This window comes from Uloborus diversus, chromosome 5, assembly GCF_026930045.1.
Source record: "Uloborus diversus isolate 005 chromosome 5, Udiv.v.3.1, whole genome shotgun sequence".
Lineage (NCBI taxonomy): Eukaryota > Metazoa > Arthropoda > Arachnida > Araneae > Uloboridae > Uloborus > Uloborus diversus.
In genome coordinates, this window is record NC_072735.1 from 71,590,870 (window position 1) to 71,608,329 (window position 17,460).

General features: G+C 34.6%; 1 protein-coding gene across 1 annotated transcript in view; it reads left to right on the plus strand.

The window, feature by feature from the left end:
- Window positions 1–505: 505 nt before the first annotated feature.
- LOC129222963 (uncharacterized) overlaps window positions 506–17,460 on the plus strand; it is a 60,543-nt gene continuing 43,588 nt past the window's right edge. Inside the window, exon 1 of the mRNA XM_054857526.1 lies at window positions 506–653. Within this exon, the coding sequence (XP_054713501.1) occupies window positions 506–653 (148 nt within the window). The remainder of the gene's footprint in view (window positions 654–17,460) is intronic.

The window sequence follows — 17,460 nt, forward strand, 5'->3', positions numbered from 1 at the left end:
GCATCCTGCCGGCTCTCTCTTTTATATCTTCCATTTTAACGATTATTTTCGCTACTTCATCATATTCTGCGTTATAAACTAGACATTTAAAGCAACAAAAGTTACTTTTATTAAATGTATATGTTTAAGACTCAAAATTCATCTCGTTGTAACTTTGTTGAGCTTGTTGTTACTTCCTTCAGTTCGAGCATTATATTCGCTAAAAAAAAAAAACCCTCTAATTTCGGCTTATATTTCAATTTTACTCAACCGGGTATTACTCACATTGGGTTGAAATGTCCTGTGCTGAATCTGGCATTTTTATAAACGGCATTTATTTACTTATTTCAGTGTTATGCGAGTTGTAATAAAATCGTAAAAAAAACACCTAGTTTCTTTAATAAAAGTGTTGTTGAGTAAAAAATTGATATTCTTATCTTTTTCTCTTTTTTTAGCTTTATTAAAAACTTTCACTACTCAAAACCCGAATAGATACATTTCATTGTTTGAAAATTCTGTCGATGGAATGAACATAACAATCATCATAAAAAAATTTATTTTATCCACTGAATCTTCACTTCAAATCTACATAGTACAATTTTTATGTCATCTGTTATTGAACTCTCCACTGCTTGAGAATCATATTACTCAACTTGTGAATGCAAATATTACTGGTAAGATATTTTCCTTTTATTCAAGTTGTTTATTTATTTATTTAGTTAGTTATTATTTTGCTTGCTATACTTATTAGAGCAAGAACCCGTGAGCACCAGCCCTACGTCATAGCTCAGTGAAACCTGTATTTGTAAGTTGACCACTTGCGGTGCACTACTTTAGTGGTCAACTTAAAAACAGGTGCTTAAGACAGGTGGTCTACTTACAAGGGTGACCAACTTTACAGGTTTTACTGTATAAAGACTCAAACTTTTTCTGCGTAAGCACATCGCAGCAGGTAAGGATGCTTCTCCTTTATTTAAGCTGAGTCGCGCTACCTTTAGCAGGAAAACAGGTGGCAAAAAGTGCATCAAAACTAAACATTCAGTCATTCCATGTCAAGTGACCTCGTCGTCTCTACACGATCATCTCCGATTTGAACGATATTTTATGGAAGTGCAGGCATGCCTTTGAAATTGAACTATACAAATTTTCAGCTTCCAAGACCCAAATCCAGAGGATTTATTATCAATATAAAAACGGCTCCAAAACGGCGGATCTGCTTTGTGAAACGAAATACCTTGTTCAGGCTAATTCTTCATTAGAGACCATTTTGAAACCCACTTTGGAACACACTTTTTTTTTTTTTTTTTTTGTAGTATACTCATGACTTGTTTCTTGGAAGCTGAAAATTTTCATAAGTTAGTTTCATTCAAAGGCATGTCTGCGCCTCTTTAAAACGTCCTCCAAAATCGGGGATGATTGGATGGGGGTCACCAAGTCACATGTGACATGGAATGAATCTATGATGTTTAGTTTTTGCAGCCATTTTACTCCCTTTTACTACCTATTTCCTGCCAAACCCAGCGCGACTAAGCATTAATAATACCGAACCGTTCTTAGCTGCTGTGATGTTCTTACGCAAAAAATTTTTGGGCCTGTAGTTCTGGCCCTCATGGGCTTTTGGACTCGAATGCCTTTGGATTTGGTAACGAGGAATGAGACTTTTTTTTTTTTTTCACAAGGATTTAGAAATGAAGCTTATTTAGAAATGCTAACTGACTCGTGCGATGCATACGCACTCGACAGCGGTCCTTAAAAAGTTTTTTTTTTAAAACAATTTCAACTATAATTTCCGAAAATCAAACTACAGGTGTCCCTCGTATAACACGGTTAATTCGCTCCTTGTAGTATCAAAACCGTGTTATACGAGACTTTTTTAAAAATTACAATTTTACTTATTTTTGATACTAATTATGTATGTGCATGAGAAAAATTAATGTGAAGATGTATCGTGTTATATCGAAACCGTGTTATACGATATTTAAAAACAATGTAAATCAAGGGATGTGTACCGTGTTAAATCGAAACCAAGTTTCATAAAAACAAAGTAAAAACTTATATGAATTATCAAACGTTAACAGAATGTATTAAACAAAAATAGAATTCCATCTGTTTTAAATATAACATTCGAGTTATATGAAAACCACGAGGTATTAAATTCAAGTTTCGTATCGTGTAATATCGAAACCGTGTTGTAGAAGTACTGTGTTATACGAGGGATGCATGTATACAATTAACAACAAAACCCAACGACGCAAACATAAGAAGAGATTTAGTTGATCTTTCCTTCAAAAAGATTTTTTCAAACCATTATTCCTCACACTTAACCCGGGAGAAGGAAGAGCTTACTGGATAGAAAAAGTTAAGTGACATGTAAGTTACATTTTTGGGCGGATAAACACGTTATTTTAACACAAAATGCTTCCCTTTTCACTAACCCTTCAAATAAAGCTATTTTCAGTACTGCAACAAAAAATAACGAAGTTAGAAAGCTCCGCCAACACTGGAGCAAAATAATAACATACTAAAATCAACACCTGCTAAACTTCCTTCAAAATCGTGCTGCACAAACGTTGATTGTGAGATAAAAAACGAGTTAAAAATCTCTTCACACCCTTTGAACTCGAATTCCCCAGTTTGTATCTCATTTAATTAACCTTCACTATTGTTATGAACTTCTATTACTATTCTTGTGTAGCTTTCAATGGGCTTTCAAATTGAATGAAACTTTGTTGTGTTATTTGAAATGTATAAACATTTTTTTTTAACGTACGCGCACTTAATGGTGTTAGGATATAATGGAAAAAAATCAATTGCATCCATTTTGCAAAAGGGTTCTTCCACATATAATGTCACGATTTGAGGGGATGGGGTTGTAAAATTGCGAGTTTGTGAGCAGTGATAAGGAAGAGGAAGGAGTGATTAGAAATGTGAGTGAAAGAGAAACATACCAAAGCTTCCCCACAAACCACGTGGTTGAAAGCTGCAACATTTGGCGCACGCGAATGTCTCATCAGCTTTTTTCATCCATCGCAACTTTTCAGTTCGATAAAAGACTGTTGCTTTTCGTATAGCGGTTTCATGTCATGTCTCTCAAGCTCATTTACCCTAAAAATATAATCGATGTTTGTAATTAACAACACATTTTCAATAATTTATTCATCTTGAAAAAGTCAATTCGCATCAATTACTATACTGTTATATACTTTATTATCTTTGTCTCATATTAAATATCAAAAGACATCGAAGGACTAAGCAAAACATTGCATGGTTTTTGAATAATTAAATTTTAATTTAAGATGCAACGAATATTTGGGTGGTACTGAATTTCATTTCTCAATGAAGTTGTTTCCGAAATTTTAAAAGTATTTTTTTTTTCTGAAAAAGCATGCTAAAACACACAGGATTTAACCATTTTTTAAATAAAGTTTAATATTTGTTTAACAATTATTTTAATTTGTGCGCAGATTTAAATTCATTTTTTACGCTTCTGCACATGACATCACAAGTGATGAAATGCCATTCACTGATGCCATTAGCACACTACCGTATTAGCACACTGCCATTATTATAACCTGGCAACGCGGTTGACAGCAAATCATAAAAATTTAGCGCGGTAACGGAGTAGCGCGCCAAAGTGCATCACTTGTGACGGCATAAAGACAACGCTTTATTTTAAAACTCGGACATTGAAAAAAATTAAATAAAAATAACTGTTGGGAAAATAAGTTTTTTTCTGGCTCCATGTTTTTTTTTTTTTTTTTTTTGCTTATTCTATCAATTTCAGTGACTAAGAATTTCAGTGACTGATCAATTTCAGTAATACTTTTGACTAAAGGAAGAAACCCAATTTTAATGAGAAAATTATTTATCAGTTACTGAAGGAACTAAGATAGGAAAAAGTAGCTTGAATAAATTGTAATTTGTAATGATATTTTTAGCAGTTTGGGGTTATACTTGTATGTAAGGTAAATGCATGCAAGATTATTTATCACGTAATGAGTTACCATGATTATAAATTTTATCAAATCATATATCAGGAAAGAAATTAATTATACATTTATGCATAATTACAGACAAACATAAACCGAATTAGCCATCTATTATTAGTTTTTTTTTTTGAATTTATTTTATTTTTGAGCAGAAACGATTGTTTATTGTTTTCACTTGACAGTAATTATGATGCCCTTTGATTTTGTTTTTTTACGCTTTTAATGCAAACTCCTCTGGTGCACGGGCCTCTACGAGCATGTCCCTCCTCCTCGGTAGTTTCGTCCGTGTCCTCTGGTTCACGGGCCTCTGCAAGCATGTCCCTTCCCCTGCGCGGTGACATCTATGTGCCTCGAATCGAATTATTTATAAACAGCTTTCTTGACTTTACACAATGATTTTTACCCGAAAACAGTATCCTGCATATAACATCCAGCCCCTGGCATTAGGCATTCATTTGAATTTCAACGACTTGAATTTAAGTTATGGTAGCGATAAAATCCAATGGTGGAAACAAGACCCCCCAGGAGTAAGATTCTATCGCAATTCCTGACTGCAAAAAGCAAAACTTGGATTAAAAATCTCAAATTTCAAACTATACTTTATGTTGATAAGTTTACGATGTTAAATGGAATTTCATTTTACAAAGTAGATAAACATTTTCTATAGCTATAAAACTCCAAAATGACTTTTTTTTTTTTTTTTTTTTTTTTTGCAAATATTCAGTATGGGTCATTTTTCAAAAAGTGTAACTTTTCTGTCACACGCGTTTTACAGTAAAAACTTTAAGGAGCAATTCATTGAACAATGATTTTTAATTTCATCAAAAATATATCTATTTAAACCTCCCACCAATTTTTGAATAATACTTTTTATTTTAGTATATTTTTGGTTCACAACATGTGAATTCTCACCTCCGTGGCATGTCACACACCTTGTGTAGCTGTTTATGTTGCTCAATAACTTGTTTCATTAAAAATATATTCTTATTTATTGATTATTACTTTCACCAAGTGTCTCAAATACTGTTTAAGTATACAGTCGAGTCCCGACTTAAGCGAGGGATGCGTTCCAAGACACCTCGCGTAAGTCGGAATTTCGCGTTGTGGAACAAGATATGTTTAGTAATTTTTTATAAGCATACCCAAATGTTTCAGACGTTTGTAAACACCTCTCATATTGTTTCAAACCATTTATTAAATATATATTGCAGTATCTTTTACAAAGATCCGACTTTTTCTGTATTTTAGAAAAAAGCATTATTTGACATAAAATTTTGTAATTTAGCACAAAACCAATGCCTAATGGGGAGAGAAACTTAAAATAAAGCAGTATGGTACTTACAGTATGTACCTTACAGCTTTATTATAGCACTTAACAGTATAGATATAGTAAATATATCTATACTGTATTAAATTTATAATTTAAAAAATGAAGAAGGTTTATGCAGCGCGATCAGGATGTTATCAGAATGTATTTTTTATGAACGTTCATATGTAAAATGAAAAAAAAAAAAGTTAAGAATCGGAGCCGTTATTTGTATAAACTAAAGCAAAGCGTTGTTTAAACTAATACAGTGGGTGAACTTCCGCTTTTTCAGTGATGCAGTGTTGCCAGATGGGGGAAATTTCCCCATTTTGGGGAAATCTGGTGCTCTCTGGGGAAATTTTGGGGAAATGAGTTTTGAGGGGAATTCTTTGGGGAAAATTTTTTTTTCTTGGGGAAAACCTGGGGAAAGAAAAAACCTCCGGGGAAAAAAGAATTTTTTTCGTATTTAGATTCACGACAAGAAGTAGTAGTTACATTGTTTGTATCAAACAGCGTTGGTTTAGTTTTGCTAAACTTTATGGAATTCGCATTTCGCATTATGTACGGAATTCGCATTAATGTTCTGCGTGAGTAACTAGTTGATACGTGAAACAGGTAAAAATAAGTGTGATGAAGAATGTTCTTAGATAAATATATACAAAAATCATAGTTTAAATGTACATACAGAAGCAGAGTAGTAAATGCAAGTAGAAAAAAAAAAAAAACATTTGGCTATTTCTTATCTCTCGGTCAGGCGCTTGTATTTTTGACTAGTGGCACCCTCACGGCTTTGCCCGCAGTAGAAAATTAAAAGGTGTTTTGGTTCCCCTATATATTTACAAATAATTCATGATGAATTTCTCGCCAATTGGCTTCCCCACGTTACGGTTCCACGTAATGATAGCTTGGTAATTTACTCGTCCATCTTATGATAATTTTGCTTGGAAAAATGTTCTTAAAATTAGAAAAGAAAAAGAACAAAATCCAATTTTCAAAAAATCGCTTCGAGGTGCACACCCCTATGCTACAAACTAACTTTGTGCCAAATTTCATGAAAATCGGCGGAACGGTCTAGGCGCTATGCACGTCACCGAGATCCTGACAGACAGAGAGATATCCAGACAGAGAGACTTTCAGCTTTATTATAAGTAAAGATAATGAAAGATAAAGATAAAGAAGACAAAAAAAAATTAATTTGAATTCTGAAATTTTTAATTCAAATTATGTTTTTCGCAATCACAAACTGAGACAGGACAATACTCATTGGAGTTATTGTTTCTAGAAACAGCTCCTGCCCCCCCCCCCCCCCCCAAGCCTGCCTCTCCTCCTGGGCGGTTACGTGTGTGTAATAACGTGCATAGTTGTGTGTGTAAGTGTGTAGGTTTGTGTGTGTGCGTAGACCTGTGTGTATGCACGTAGGCGTGTGTGTATGTGTGTGAGTGTGTGAGCGTGCGTGTGTGTAGGACATGGACGCCTCCGACCAGGAGAAGCAGATAGCTCAGGACCGGAGCAGCCGCGCCGCGCCGCCTGCAGAGGACGGTGGGTGGTGGTGTTGCAGAGGCTTCTCGTCTAAGCTGAAAAAGGCACGGAACATCAAAAACGGTCAAATGAGAACAATAAGCAATCGTGATTGCTCAAAAAAAAAAACCCGCGAAAATGGGAGGAAAAAAAGTTGGGGAAATTTATAAGAAAATTTGATTATTTGGGGAAAAAAAAGTTTTCAAGAGACAAAAATATTAAAGGAAGTCGATTCATTTTATGAAAATATTAGTGGAAAAATAATTTTTGAATTTGGGGAATTTTGATAGAAATCATCGTTTTTTGGGGAAAAGTTGGAAGGGAATTGGGGAAATCTGGATTTGACCATCTGGCAACACTTCAGTGATGCTTAAGGGATGAAAGTCCATTCACAAAACCAATATTTAGTGTCAATGATGCCCATTCTAACTCTCCGCCGCTTTTTTCCGAACAATTTCATGTTGCAGGCGAGTAATTTGTGTCCGCACTAAAAAATTCGTTACTCATGAAAAACTCGCGTTATAGCCGTTTTGCGTAAGTCGGATCGCGTTGTAGCGGGATCCGACTGTATTTATTTTTTTAATATTGTGTTTTAGTTCGTTTTAGTAGAACAAGAAGTCATGTCACACAATAAATTATCACCTCCGTTACCTAAACACAAAATGCCATTCCTCGTTAACACGTGGCAGTAATGACATCAAATTTAATTTTCCAAGATACAAGGGTTACCCTTTGTTAATTTTCAGCCATAGTTGAAGTTCTGAGTTTTTTGTCGAAAAACAAAAGATAGATTTTGCTTCAAAAACTTAGTATGGTTATTGTGACTTCTCACCTCCGTGAACTTGAATTTCAGGGATGTAAATTAGTGTAAAAAAAAAGTGAACATGTTTTCATATGCCAAATATGTGCAGATTGTAGCAACAAAGAAAAAAAAAATCCCTGAAAAATGTATGGATTAGGCTTATATTAATGGACAATTCCTCACCTCCGTGACAGACCTTATCAATGTCATTATTTCTGAGGTGAAAATAAATGATGAAGGAGAAATACATCAATAATAGGCATTCTACCAAAATTATAAATTACCAGTATATCCTCAAATTTACTAAATGCTATTTTTTAACATACATTTGAAACTAGTAATTAAGCCTTACTTTTAATAAGAGGGCTTAATATTATATGCCCACTAATCATTAAAAAACTGATTGTTTGCATAATTAACAAAATTACTTCTTTGATACTAAAGTGGCCTCGATTTTTAAATATTAAAAGTTTTTTCATTTTTTTTTTAATTTCTTTGAATAAGGCATTTTTCTTTTTTTTTAAATTTTATTTATGAGTAAAATAATTGGAACTTAGCTGGGTCAATGTTTATGGTTACTTCTAGTTGGTAAAACTTTCATGTAAAAACGAAAAAAAAAAAATAAATAAAAAAGGTTTCGAAATTGAAAAACATTTGCGTTCAAAAGTTATGTTTTCTGGAGAATGCTCCGAAAATTGGACCGAATATTTGGTTCGAATTTTATCGAATGTTCGGTATTCGGCAAAATATGGTATTCAGTGCTTCTCTAATTTTAATCGATACACATTACAGAAGTGGGGTGCATAACTCATTAGTGAATGAGATGATATACTGTATTATACAACTTGTAAATTTTTCATAAACACTCATGCAATCCTTTAATTCGGGGCTTTTTGTAAAAACATCTTTTATTTATTTCTGTGAAACATTTTTCCTATAAATTTATTAAAAACATTTAAAAGTCAATGTTAGAATAACAAGGAATTTTAATGACCATTAAAACAATTATAATGTGAAACGACACTGTTTTGTTTTCGATAGCCCTGGCGATAAAATTGCTCGCCAAGAGCCTAAATTCTATTCGCCGTGAAAAATAACAAATATCAATAGATGAATTAATCTCCAATAGTTTTTAATGAGCAAAACAATCAAAATCAACATTGAAACAAAAATAATCACTAATTAAACAAGAACAATCAATTATCAGGGCTCAATATAGGTTGATTTTGCTACCGTTTTTCGGTACCTTCACAAAAATCTTGTTTTGAAATCGGTATTTTCACAAAAATCAAGTAATAAAATCAGTAGCTACACAAAAACATTGAAAATTTCACGAAAATTCACATTTTAAAATATAAAATTTGTTTCTCTGTTTAAAACAAAATTTACTCATAAAATAAAATTCTAATCAGGTTTATATGAACAATCGCTTAAATAGTAACCTTTTTGTAGTATTTTAACTAATTTTTAGCTGTTTCTCGCCAAAGTATATTTATGCAATATTATCGCAATCCTTTAACATCTGTTTTGGGGAACCGTTTTTCTCATAATTATTTCCTATATTGTACAGTACATAGCCCATTAAGCTGGAATTACGATCGTTTTTAGCTCCCCCCCCCCTCCTCAAAAAACGAAACCTGTTAAAAATAATACTAAATGACATTTACATTTCTGGAACTAAGATTTCACTTATTCTACTTCTTTTTTACAAAACTTAGGATGCCTCTAAAAATTCCCAAAAACAATGCTGATAAAAAAAAAAAAAACTTTCACAAAAATATAGAATGATGCAATACTTTCACAAAAATAGGTAGCGAGAAAATAATCCTAGATTGGCCCCCGATTATATAAACAAACAGAGAATAATATATCATTATGTCAGCGAGTGTTGCAACATTTAAAAATCATTTTTAAATAGAACTAGTATGTGTGAAACTTTCTTCTATATCTTTCCTATAATTCTGATCCCTCCCCATCCCTTTCAAAAACTTGACGACCATCTCAATGTCTGAATTATCACAAAAGCAAAGCAATGAGCGAAAATTGAAAGTTATTTTGAAAGCTTTTCTTGAATTAATTACAAATATTTTATTTGTTAACAAACAAAAGATGGCAACAGTTAAAAGTTTTAAATCATTGAGATAATATTTCCGATCATTTGAATTCAATTAAAATCACGAAAAATACGCAGACGACAGTCTATTACGATTTATCTTTCTTAATGGATTAAAATAGCTATTTTTATTCGCAAAAAAAAAAAAAAAAAAAAGAAGAAGAGGAAAAAAGAAAGAAAAAAAAAATTAAGTTGAATTCTGAAATTTTGAATTCAAATTATGTTTTTCGCAATCACGAACTGAGACAGGACCCTACTCATTAGACTTATTGCTACCAGAAACGACTCCTGTCCCCCCAAGCCTGCAAGCCTGCCCTTCATTCTGGGGGTTAAGGGTTACGTGTGTATATTTGGGTATGTGTGTGCAGGCGCACGTGCGTGCATGTGTAGACTTGTGTGTGTGCGTAGACCCGTGTGTGGGAGTGTGTATTTGCGTAACAATGCGTGTGTGAGAGCGTGCGTGTATGTAGGACATGGACGCCACCGACCAGGAAAAGCGGCTACCGGGGGGACATTCGCACCTGTAGAGGCCGGTGGGCGGTGGTGCTGATCCAAGCTGAAAAAGGAACCGGAACGCCAAGGGCCGTCAAATGAGAACAATAAGCAATCGTAATTGTTCAAAAAGAAAAAAAAAAGAAAAAAAAAACATTTTTGATCAAATGAGCATAATAAGCATTTTGAATTCAAATTATGTTTTTCGCAATCACGAACTGCGACAGGACCCTACTCATTGAAGTTATTGTTTCTAGAAACGGCTCTTGTCCGTTATTATTTCTAGAAACGGCTCCTGTCCCCCCAAGCTTGCCACTCCTCCTGGGCGGTTACGCGTGCATAATTGTGTGTTTGTGTGTGTGCGTAGACCTGTGTGTATGCACGTAGGCGTGTATGAGTGTATGTGTGTGAGTGTGTGAGCGTGCGTGTGTGTCGGACATGGACGCCTCCGAGCAGGAGAAGCGGGTAGCTCAAGACCGGAGGAGCCGCGCCTGCAGAGGACGGTGGGCGATGGTGCTGCAGAGGCTCCTGGTCCAAGCTGAAAAAGGAACCGGACATCAAAGACGGTCAAGTGAGGACAATAAGCAATCGTGATTGCTCAAAAAAGAAAAAGAAAATCAGCACCTCTTGGAGCGATTGGCGCCAAAATCAAACCAACGCCTGTTTACATATGGATTCACGTTTATTCCAAATTTCATCCAGAACGTAGCATTACTTCTTGAGATATGGCACTCACAATGGAAAAAAAGAACTTTCGATCATGCCACCTCCTTTCCAGCTGTTGATACCAAAATAGAATCAGCTCTTATACCCTCTAAGGGCTACTTGTCGAAAAAATTTTGTTTGATTCCGTTCATTATTTCTTGAGATACAGTAACCACAATTGACGACAAAAAACGTTCTACAGCTCAATCCCCGTTTGAGCTATTGACACCAAAATTGAATCAGCACCTGTACCTGTTTGGGGTAACGTATGGACCAAATTTTGTTTGATTCCGCCAGTTACTTCTTGGGGAATAGCAGGTACGCATAACTCAAAAAACGTCCCCTTGCTCCACCCCCCTTGAAGGAATTCGCGCCAAAAACCAATTGGGCACAAGTTCACATAAGGAAACATATGTGTACCAAATTTCGTTCGATTTCATGTTCTAGTTTTTGCTGTAGAGCAGCCACAAAAAACTGGTCACACAGATGTGTGACACACACTCAGACAGAAAGACATTTTCCAAAAATGGTTGGAATGGACTCAGCACACCTCAAAACGTTCGAATCCGTCAAATTTGAAATTCGAAATTTTGCACGAATCCAATACTTTCTTCTATATATTGGATATAGAAGAAAGTAAAAAGCAAGTAAAATTGTCGCCCGTAACTGCGAAATAACTCAGCAATGTCTTTCGAATATTTATCTTGACATTCAAAAGTACAACAAGGATTGTACAATCTAAAAAGCTCTTTAAATAACGAGAACAGTTAAAATTTCTAAGCGTGCGCAACCATCACAATGCAAATTCTATGCAGTTGTCAGAACCGGTTACGGCTAAGCAGAATTTCGTCCACAGGTCACATGATTTTATCTTGAGCACGGCTTGGGTATATGGGGTTGCTCCGTGCTCTCTAACCAAGTATTTCCCCTCTACGGAAATCACCCAGTTTTGTTTAAATGAAACATTTTTTTATAGCAATATGTTAAAAATGTAAAATCGAAACCAAAATGGCTAAACTTAAGCTGATGCGTCGGCCTATCTTATTATAGTAGGGGAGCTCAACGTGCTTTTAAGGATTTACTCCAGTGCTTCCTAAAAACATAGAGGCGATACCTTACATCCTGTCGAGTACTTCCACATATTGTTGCCCTTTTTTGTTCGTGGCAGCGTCTAGAACAGCCCGTGAGATTAGTAAAAAAATGAGCTGATGTGTGCATCACATGACTTCCTTTTACACCAATTTAATGTTATTTTCCCATTATTGGAAAATTTAATGTGATTCAACTCTCTAAATATCACCAACAGTGACCAATTTGAAATCAGATTTAAACAAAAATAAAATAAAATAAAATAATCGCCAAATTTGTCTCCAAGTTTCAAAAGACTGGCAATATATCGCCAAGTGTCCGCCAAATTATAACACCACTTGAGTTTGCATTGAAATTAACAATGATTTCCCGCAAAAAAGGTGTGAAACACCCCTTTTCGAACATCCGAATGCAACCAAAAAGGGAGGTGCACAACTAGACCCCACTTGGAGTCTACGTACCAAATTTCAACTTTCTAGGACATACCGTTCTTGAGTCATCTGGTATCTCAGCAAAAACAACCCTATTGTAAAAATTTCCCCGCCAAGAAAACCTTTAACTCTTCCCCAAAAACCTCAGCCTTAAAAAGTCATGATATCTAGTTTGCCCGCGAAGTATTTGCCAAACTATCATCCTCCCTGTTCTCCTCTTTCATCACACCTACTTCCGTTAGATCCTCCTCCCACCTTCAACTCCTCAGAAATATGGATAGATCCTTTAAATTGTTTATCTAGTTTGGCGGGAAGCTTTTTGCTCACCAAGCAACCACCTCAACTAGAAAAGTTTCCTGCCAAACAAGATAAACAATTTGAAGGATCTATCCATATTTCTGAGGAGTTGAAGATGGTAGGAGGATCTAACATAAGTAAGTGTGATGAAAGAGGAGAACAGGCAGGATGATAGTTTGGCAGATATTTGGTGGGCAAACTAGATATCATGACTTTTTAAGGCTGAGGGTTTTTTGGTTTTTTGGTTATTCCAATTGTCAAGAACAATTGGAATAAATAGATTTGTTTGGTCAAAAAAAAAAAAAAAAAAAAAAAAAAAACAAGATGAGTATTGGTATGATAATTTAGATATATTATGCACAATACATCTGCTTGTACCTATATCAAAACGGGCATTTTTTATTCAAGAAAAAGACGCTCTTACTGCCCAAAGCTATTTATGTTAAAAGATACACATTTTTGTATTAAATTAAAAATGAATATGTTCAAAAAAACTATCTGGGGGTGAAAAGATTAAATAAATAAATACAAAAAAACGCCATAACATACTAACTTCGAACGATTATATTTCCAAAAATAATAGGAGTGACACCGATTTTTTTTTGTGCAAATGTTAGACAAACACATAGGCGTCGGAACCGGGGGAGCTGGGGGAGCTTGAGCTCCCCCTGGAATATTTCAAACCGGCTCAGCTCCCCCGGAAAATTCTAGCACTGCAGCTTATTGCCGTACATTTCCTCAAACCTGATTTCAAAAATGTGATCTGCCTTTTCTAGGAATTTCGGAATTTCCACCCAATAAACAACAAAAGCAGGGGGCAGACGGAGTGGTCAGTGCACTTGAATTCACCTTCACCCCTTTTTTACTGTTAAAACATCGCTTGATTCCAGAAATGCGGAAAAGTGGGCTTTACCCCGCGGCCTGCGAAAATCAGTACCAGTACCAATATGGATTTGCTCCCCACCTTGAGCTCGTGTTTCTGCTTTCGAGAGCGGCATTGCAGTTCAGTTCATATTCTTATAATTTTGCATGCGGTTTTTTTGTCCAATGCGGTGGCGAATCCAGAATTTTGTTCTGGGGGCGGCTGAGGTAGTTAAAATTCTTGCTGAGGTCTCCTTGTCATTACCAAAGTTTATCGATGTAAACGAAAGCGTTTTGTATCATTATCTGTTATCCAGGGGTGTTAATGACTAATGAATCTTTCTGAGTTACATTTGAAATTATCTAAAATTTGGTATTCAGTGTTAAAATTCTAAATTTTAAATGTGTATTCAAAGTTTTTTCATTCGTTCAGACATATTTGTTATGCAATTTGAAGGCAAAATTTTCAATTCTTGTTAAGGATGCAAAACAATTACGCTGACAAGGTGATGTAAATGAAATAGAAGAAAGAAAAGCTGAAAGATGTTAAACAAATAGTGAAAAACAGCGAGAAAGAAGACAAAATTTTAAGAATTGATATTAAACACGAAAATTAAAGAGAGAGAAAGAAAGAAAAACAAGTAGCTATTATATCTACACTTTTTTCTCCTTTCCTTCTTTCAGTGAGTAAATGTATAAATATTTAGAACAGGTAGGGAAAAAGTTCAGAAATTTGAAGGGAAATTTCGGAAAACTAACACTCCTGTATCTGTTACTATCGCAAATTTGTGTATCAACCTTAAGAAGAGCGAAAACAAATTAATTGATAAAGATAGAATTGATGTAGGAAATTATACATATATTTTTTAACATTAAGATGCAAAGACAGAGGGTGAAAGAATATTTCTGGTATGGGGGTGACTGCAGCCTCATAGCCCAGCCCCCTGGATTCGCCATTAGTCCAATGATCACAAAAAGGGATAATAATAAGCCAGTTTGGCATTTAAATATGAATAACATGGAAGGTGCTCCAGACATGACTGAAAAAAGGTTACTAAGATTGTTTGTACTTGTTCAAATAATGTTGAACTTGTTCAAATAATTTCAACTTTCCAAAAACTTACAGTGGCTCCCAAAAGTATTCGTACACTTACGATTTTCAATGAAATACGCCATTATCGATTCGTTAAAATTAATACTTTTTAAAACGGGTATTTAATTATAAGATCTATGATTTATTTTTGAACAAAACTACATGAAAATTGTTAATAACATAATAAAACTTGATTTTTAAGAAATCAATAATCAAAAAGTGCCAGAAACTTGATCTCACCAAAGTCTTCGTACACTTTGAAAAAATGTCAAAAAACTAGTAAATAATCTAACTTTTTACTAAGTTATTATTTAGTAGAATATCATGCAGTATCAGCAACAGCTTTTAAACGTCTGGGAATAGATTTCATTGGTTTTTTTTTTCTTTCTTTCTTTCCTTTTTTTTTTTTTTTTTTTTTTTTTTTGAACAATTTCTGAGTAAGTGTTCAGCCGCACTTCGAGTCTTACTGTTTCTAATACGTTTTCCGTTTCAATAGTGTATTTTCGTAATATGTCCACCAGATATCTCCAAATATGTTCTATTAAGTTTAAATCTGGCGATTGAGGAGATATTTCTAAGCTTAATGACAATATTTGAGGCACCAAACGCAAACGTGTGCTTCTTATCGTTATCTTGATTTTAAAAAAAACGAAGTTGTTTCCGATTGCCAAATTTTGGGCTAATAATTTAAAATTGTTTTTAAAAATATTTCACTGAACAGCATGATTCATCGAAAAGTTTCAAACTTCCAAGTCCTGCACCCTCACACAAGAACGCCTTCACTGTCCTGATTAGCTGATCCCAACTAAGTTCTTTAGATTTAATTTCTCATTTTTTTTTAAATTTACAATTATACAACAATTTAACCCAAAATGTTGAATTTATTTTTATTTTTAAGTAAGACGTTGTCCCAATATGTTTTGAGCTTATTTATCATTGATTTTACGGCGGAAACCGTAAGCTTTCTGTTTTTCGCACGAACAAGAAAATTTCTGCAGGAAGAGGTCCCATTTAATCCAGGTAATCAGAGAACTTGGCGAATAATTTTAGGAGAAAATTAAACGAAAATGCTTCATTCAATTCTGCAGAAATTTTTTCATCACCAAAAGGTGTATTTTTCATCATTTTTTTAAACTGTAAATCTCCGATCACGCTTTGTTAACTTTGCATTTGACATTTTCTTACCTTGTTTTCGATCCTATTCTTGTCTTTAAAGCATTTTATCAAGCACTTCACAATAGAATGGTATAAATTAACTAATTTAGAGACATTTCAAACCAATTTACGGCTACTGAAAGAGAAAAAACATCAAATTTCGAATTGTGTTTTTGGTTTATGCGCATAGCTGCCATTTTAAAATAATAAGCAGAATATTAGGGCATAAATAAACAAAAAAATTAAAGCCAAATGACTTTACAGTGTGTCATCACAATGCAAAAATAATAAAGAAACAACTTATGATAATTTTAATCATGAGTTTATTCGAAAATATTTCAGTGTGAGATTACTTTTGTGGCGTATTTTTTTCTCTGACCCTTCGTCTTTTGACAAATTTCAAAAATAAAATCTGGCAATATTTTGAAAAAAATTACTGGGTTTTATTCAGAATGGCATAGGAATATTGTGAAAAAAAAATGGACTTCATGTTCGAATTCAGTTTCGCGTTATTTTGATTTTACTACAAAATTTCAAGGTGTACGAACACTTTTGGGAGCCACTGTATCTCATTTTAAGTTATCTGACCCCTCAGATTATACTTTAAGAAGTTACAGTTATTCTTGTTTTTTGAGCAATCACGTTTGCTTATTGCTTTCATTTGACTGTTTGGATGTGCTATCATTTTATTTTCCCGCCAGCACCCTCTGCAGCACCACCGTCGACCGGCCTAACGATGCTGCTCCTCTAGCGAAAACCATCTCCAGGTAGCGTCAATGTCCTACACTTACACGCATACATACACGCACGTACAAACAAACACATACACCTACATACATACACAAACACATACACACACACGCATACATACGGACATATATACACACACCTACACACAACTACCCACACACTCATGCCTGCACAGAGACACAAACACATATGCCTACACACACATACACATTCCCCCCTACCACAAACACTCATACACACAACTACCCACACACTCATGCCTACACACAGACGCAAACACATATTCCTATAGACACACATACATATTCCACCCCTACCACAAACACTCATACACATAGCTTTCACACACATACATTCCTCCCCCTGCCACAAACACTCATACACATATGCCTACACACACATACACATTCCCCCCCCCCCTACCACAAACACTCATACACACAACTACCCACACACTCATACCTGCACACAGACACAAACACACACGCCTACATACACACACACACACACACACACACTCGTGATTGCGAAAAACATAATTTGAATTCCAGATGTCAAAATTCAAATTATTTTTTTTTTTTTTTTTGCTTTCTCAAAATTACGATTTTTTCATCACTTACAGATATATTTTTATGCCAAAATTGTTACCTTTCATCTATTATTGCAGAAAAAAAGCCAACAATATTTTATAGTTTCTATCAAAGACTCAAAGACTTTAAACTAAAAATTTATCTGAACTATATAATATATAGTGAACAATTCATTTTAACACATATCCAACGTTCTGTTTTTCCTCCCTCCTGTTTCATCCATTCCCTTTTTTCTAGTTCTCAGAAAATAAGAAAGTCTTCTAAATGCTACTCTGTCGAAGCCTCCCCTT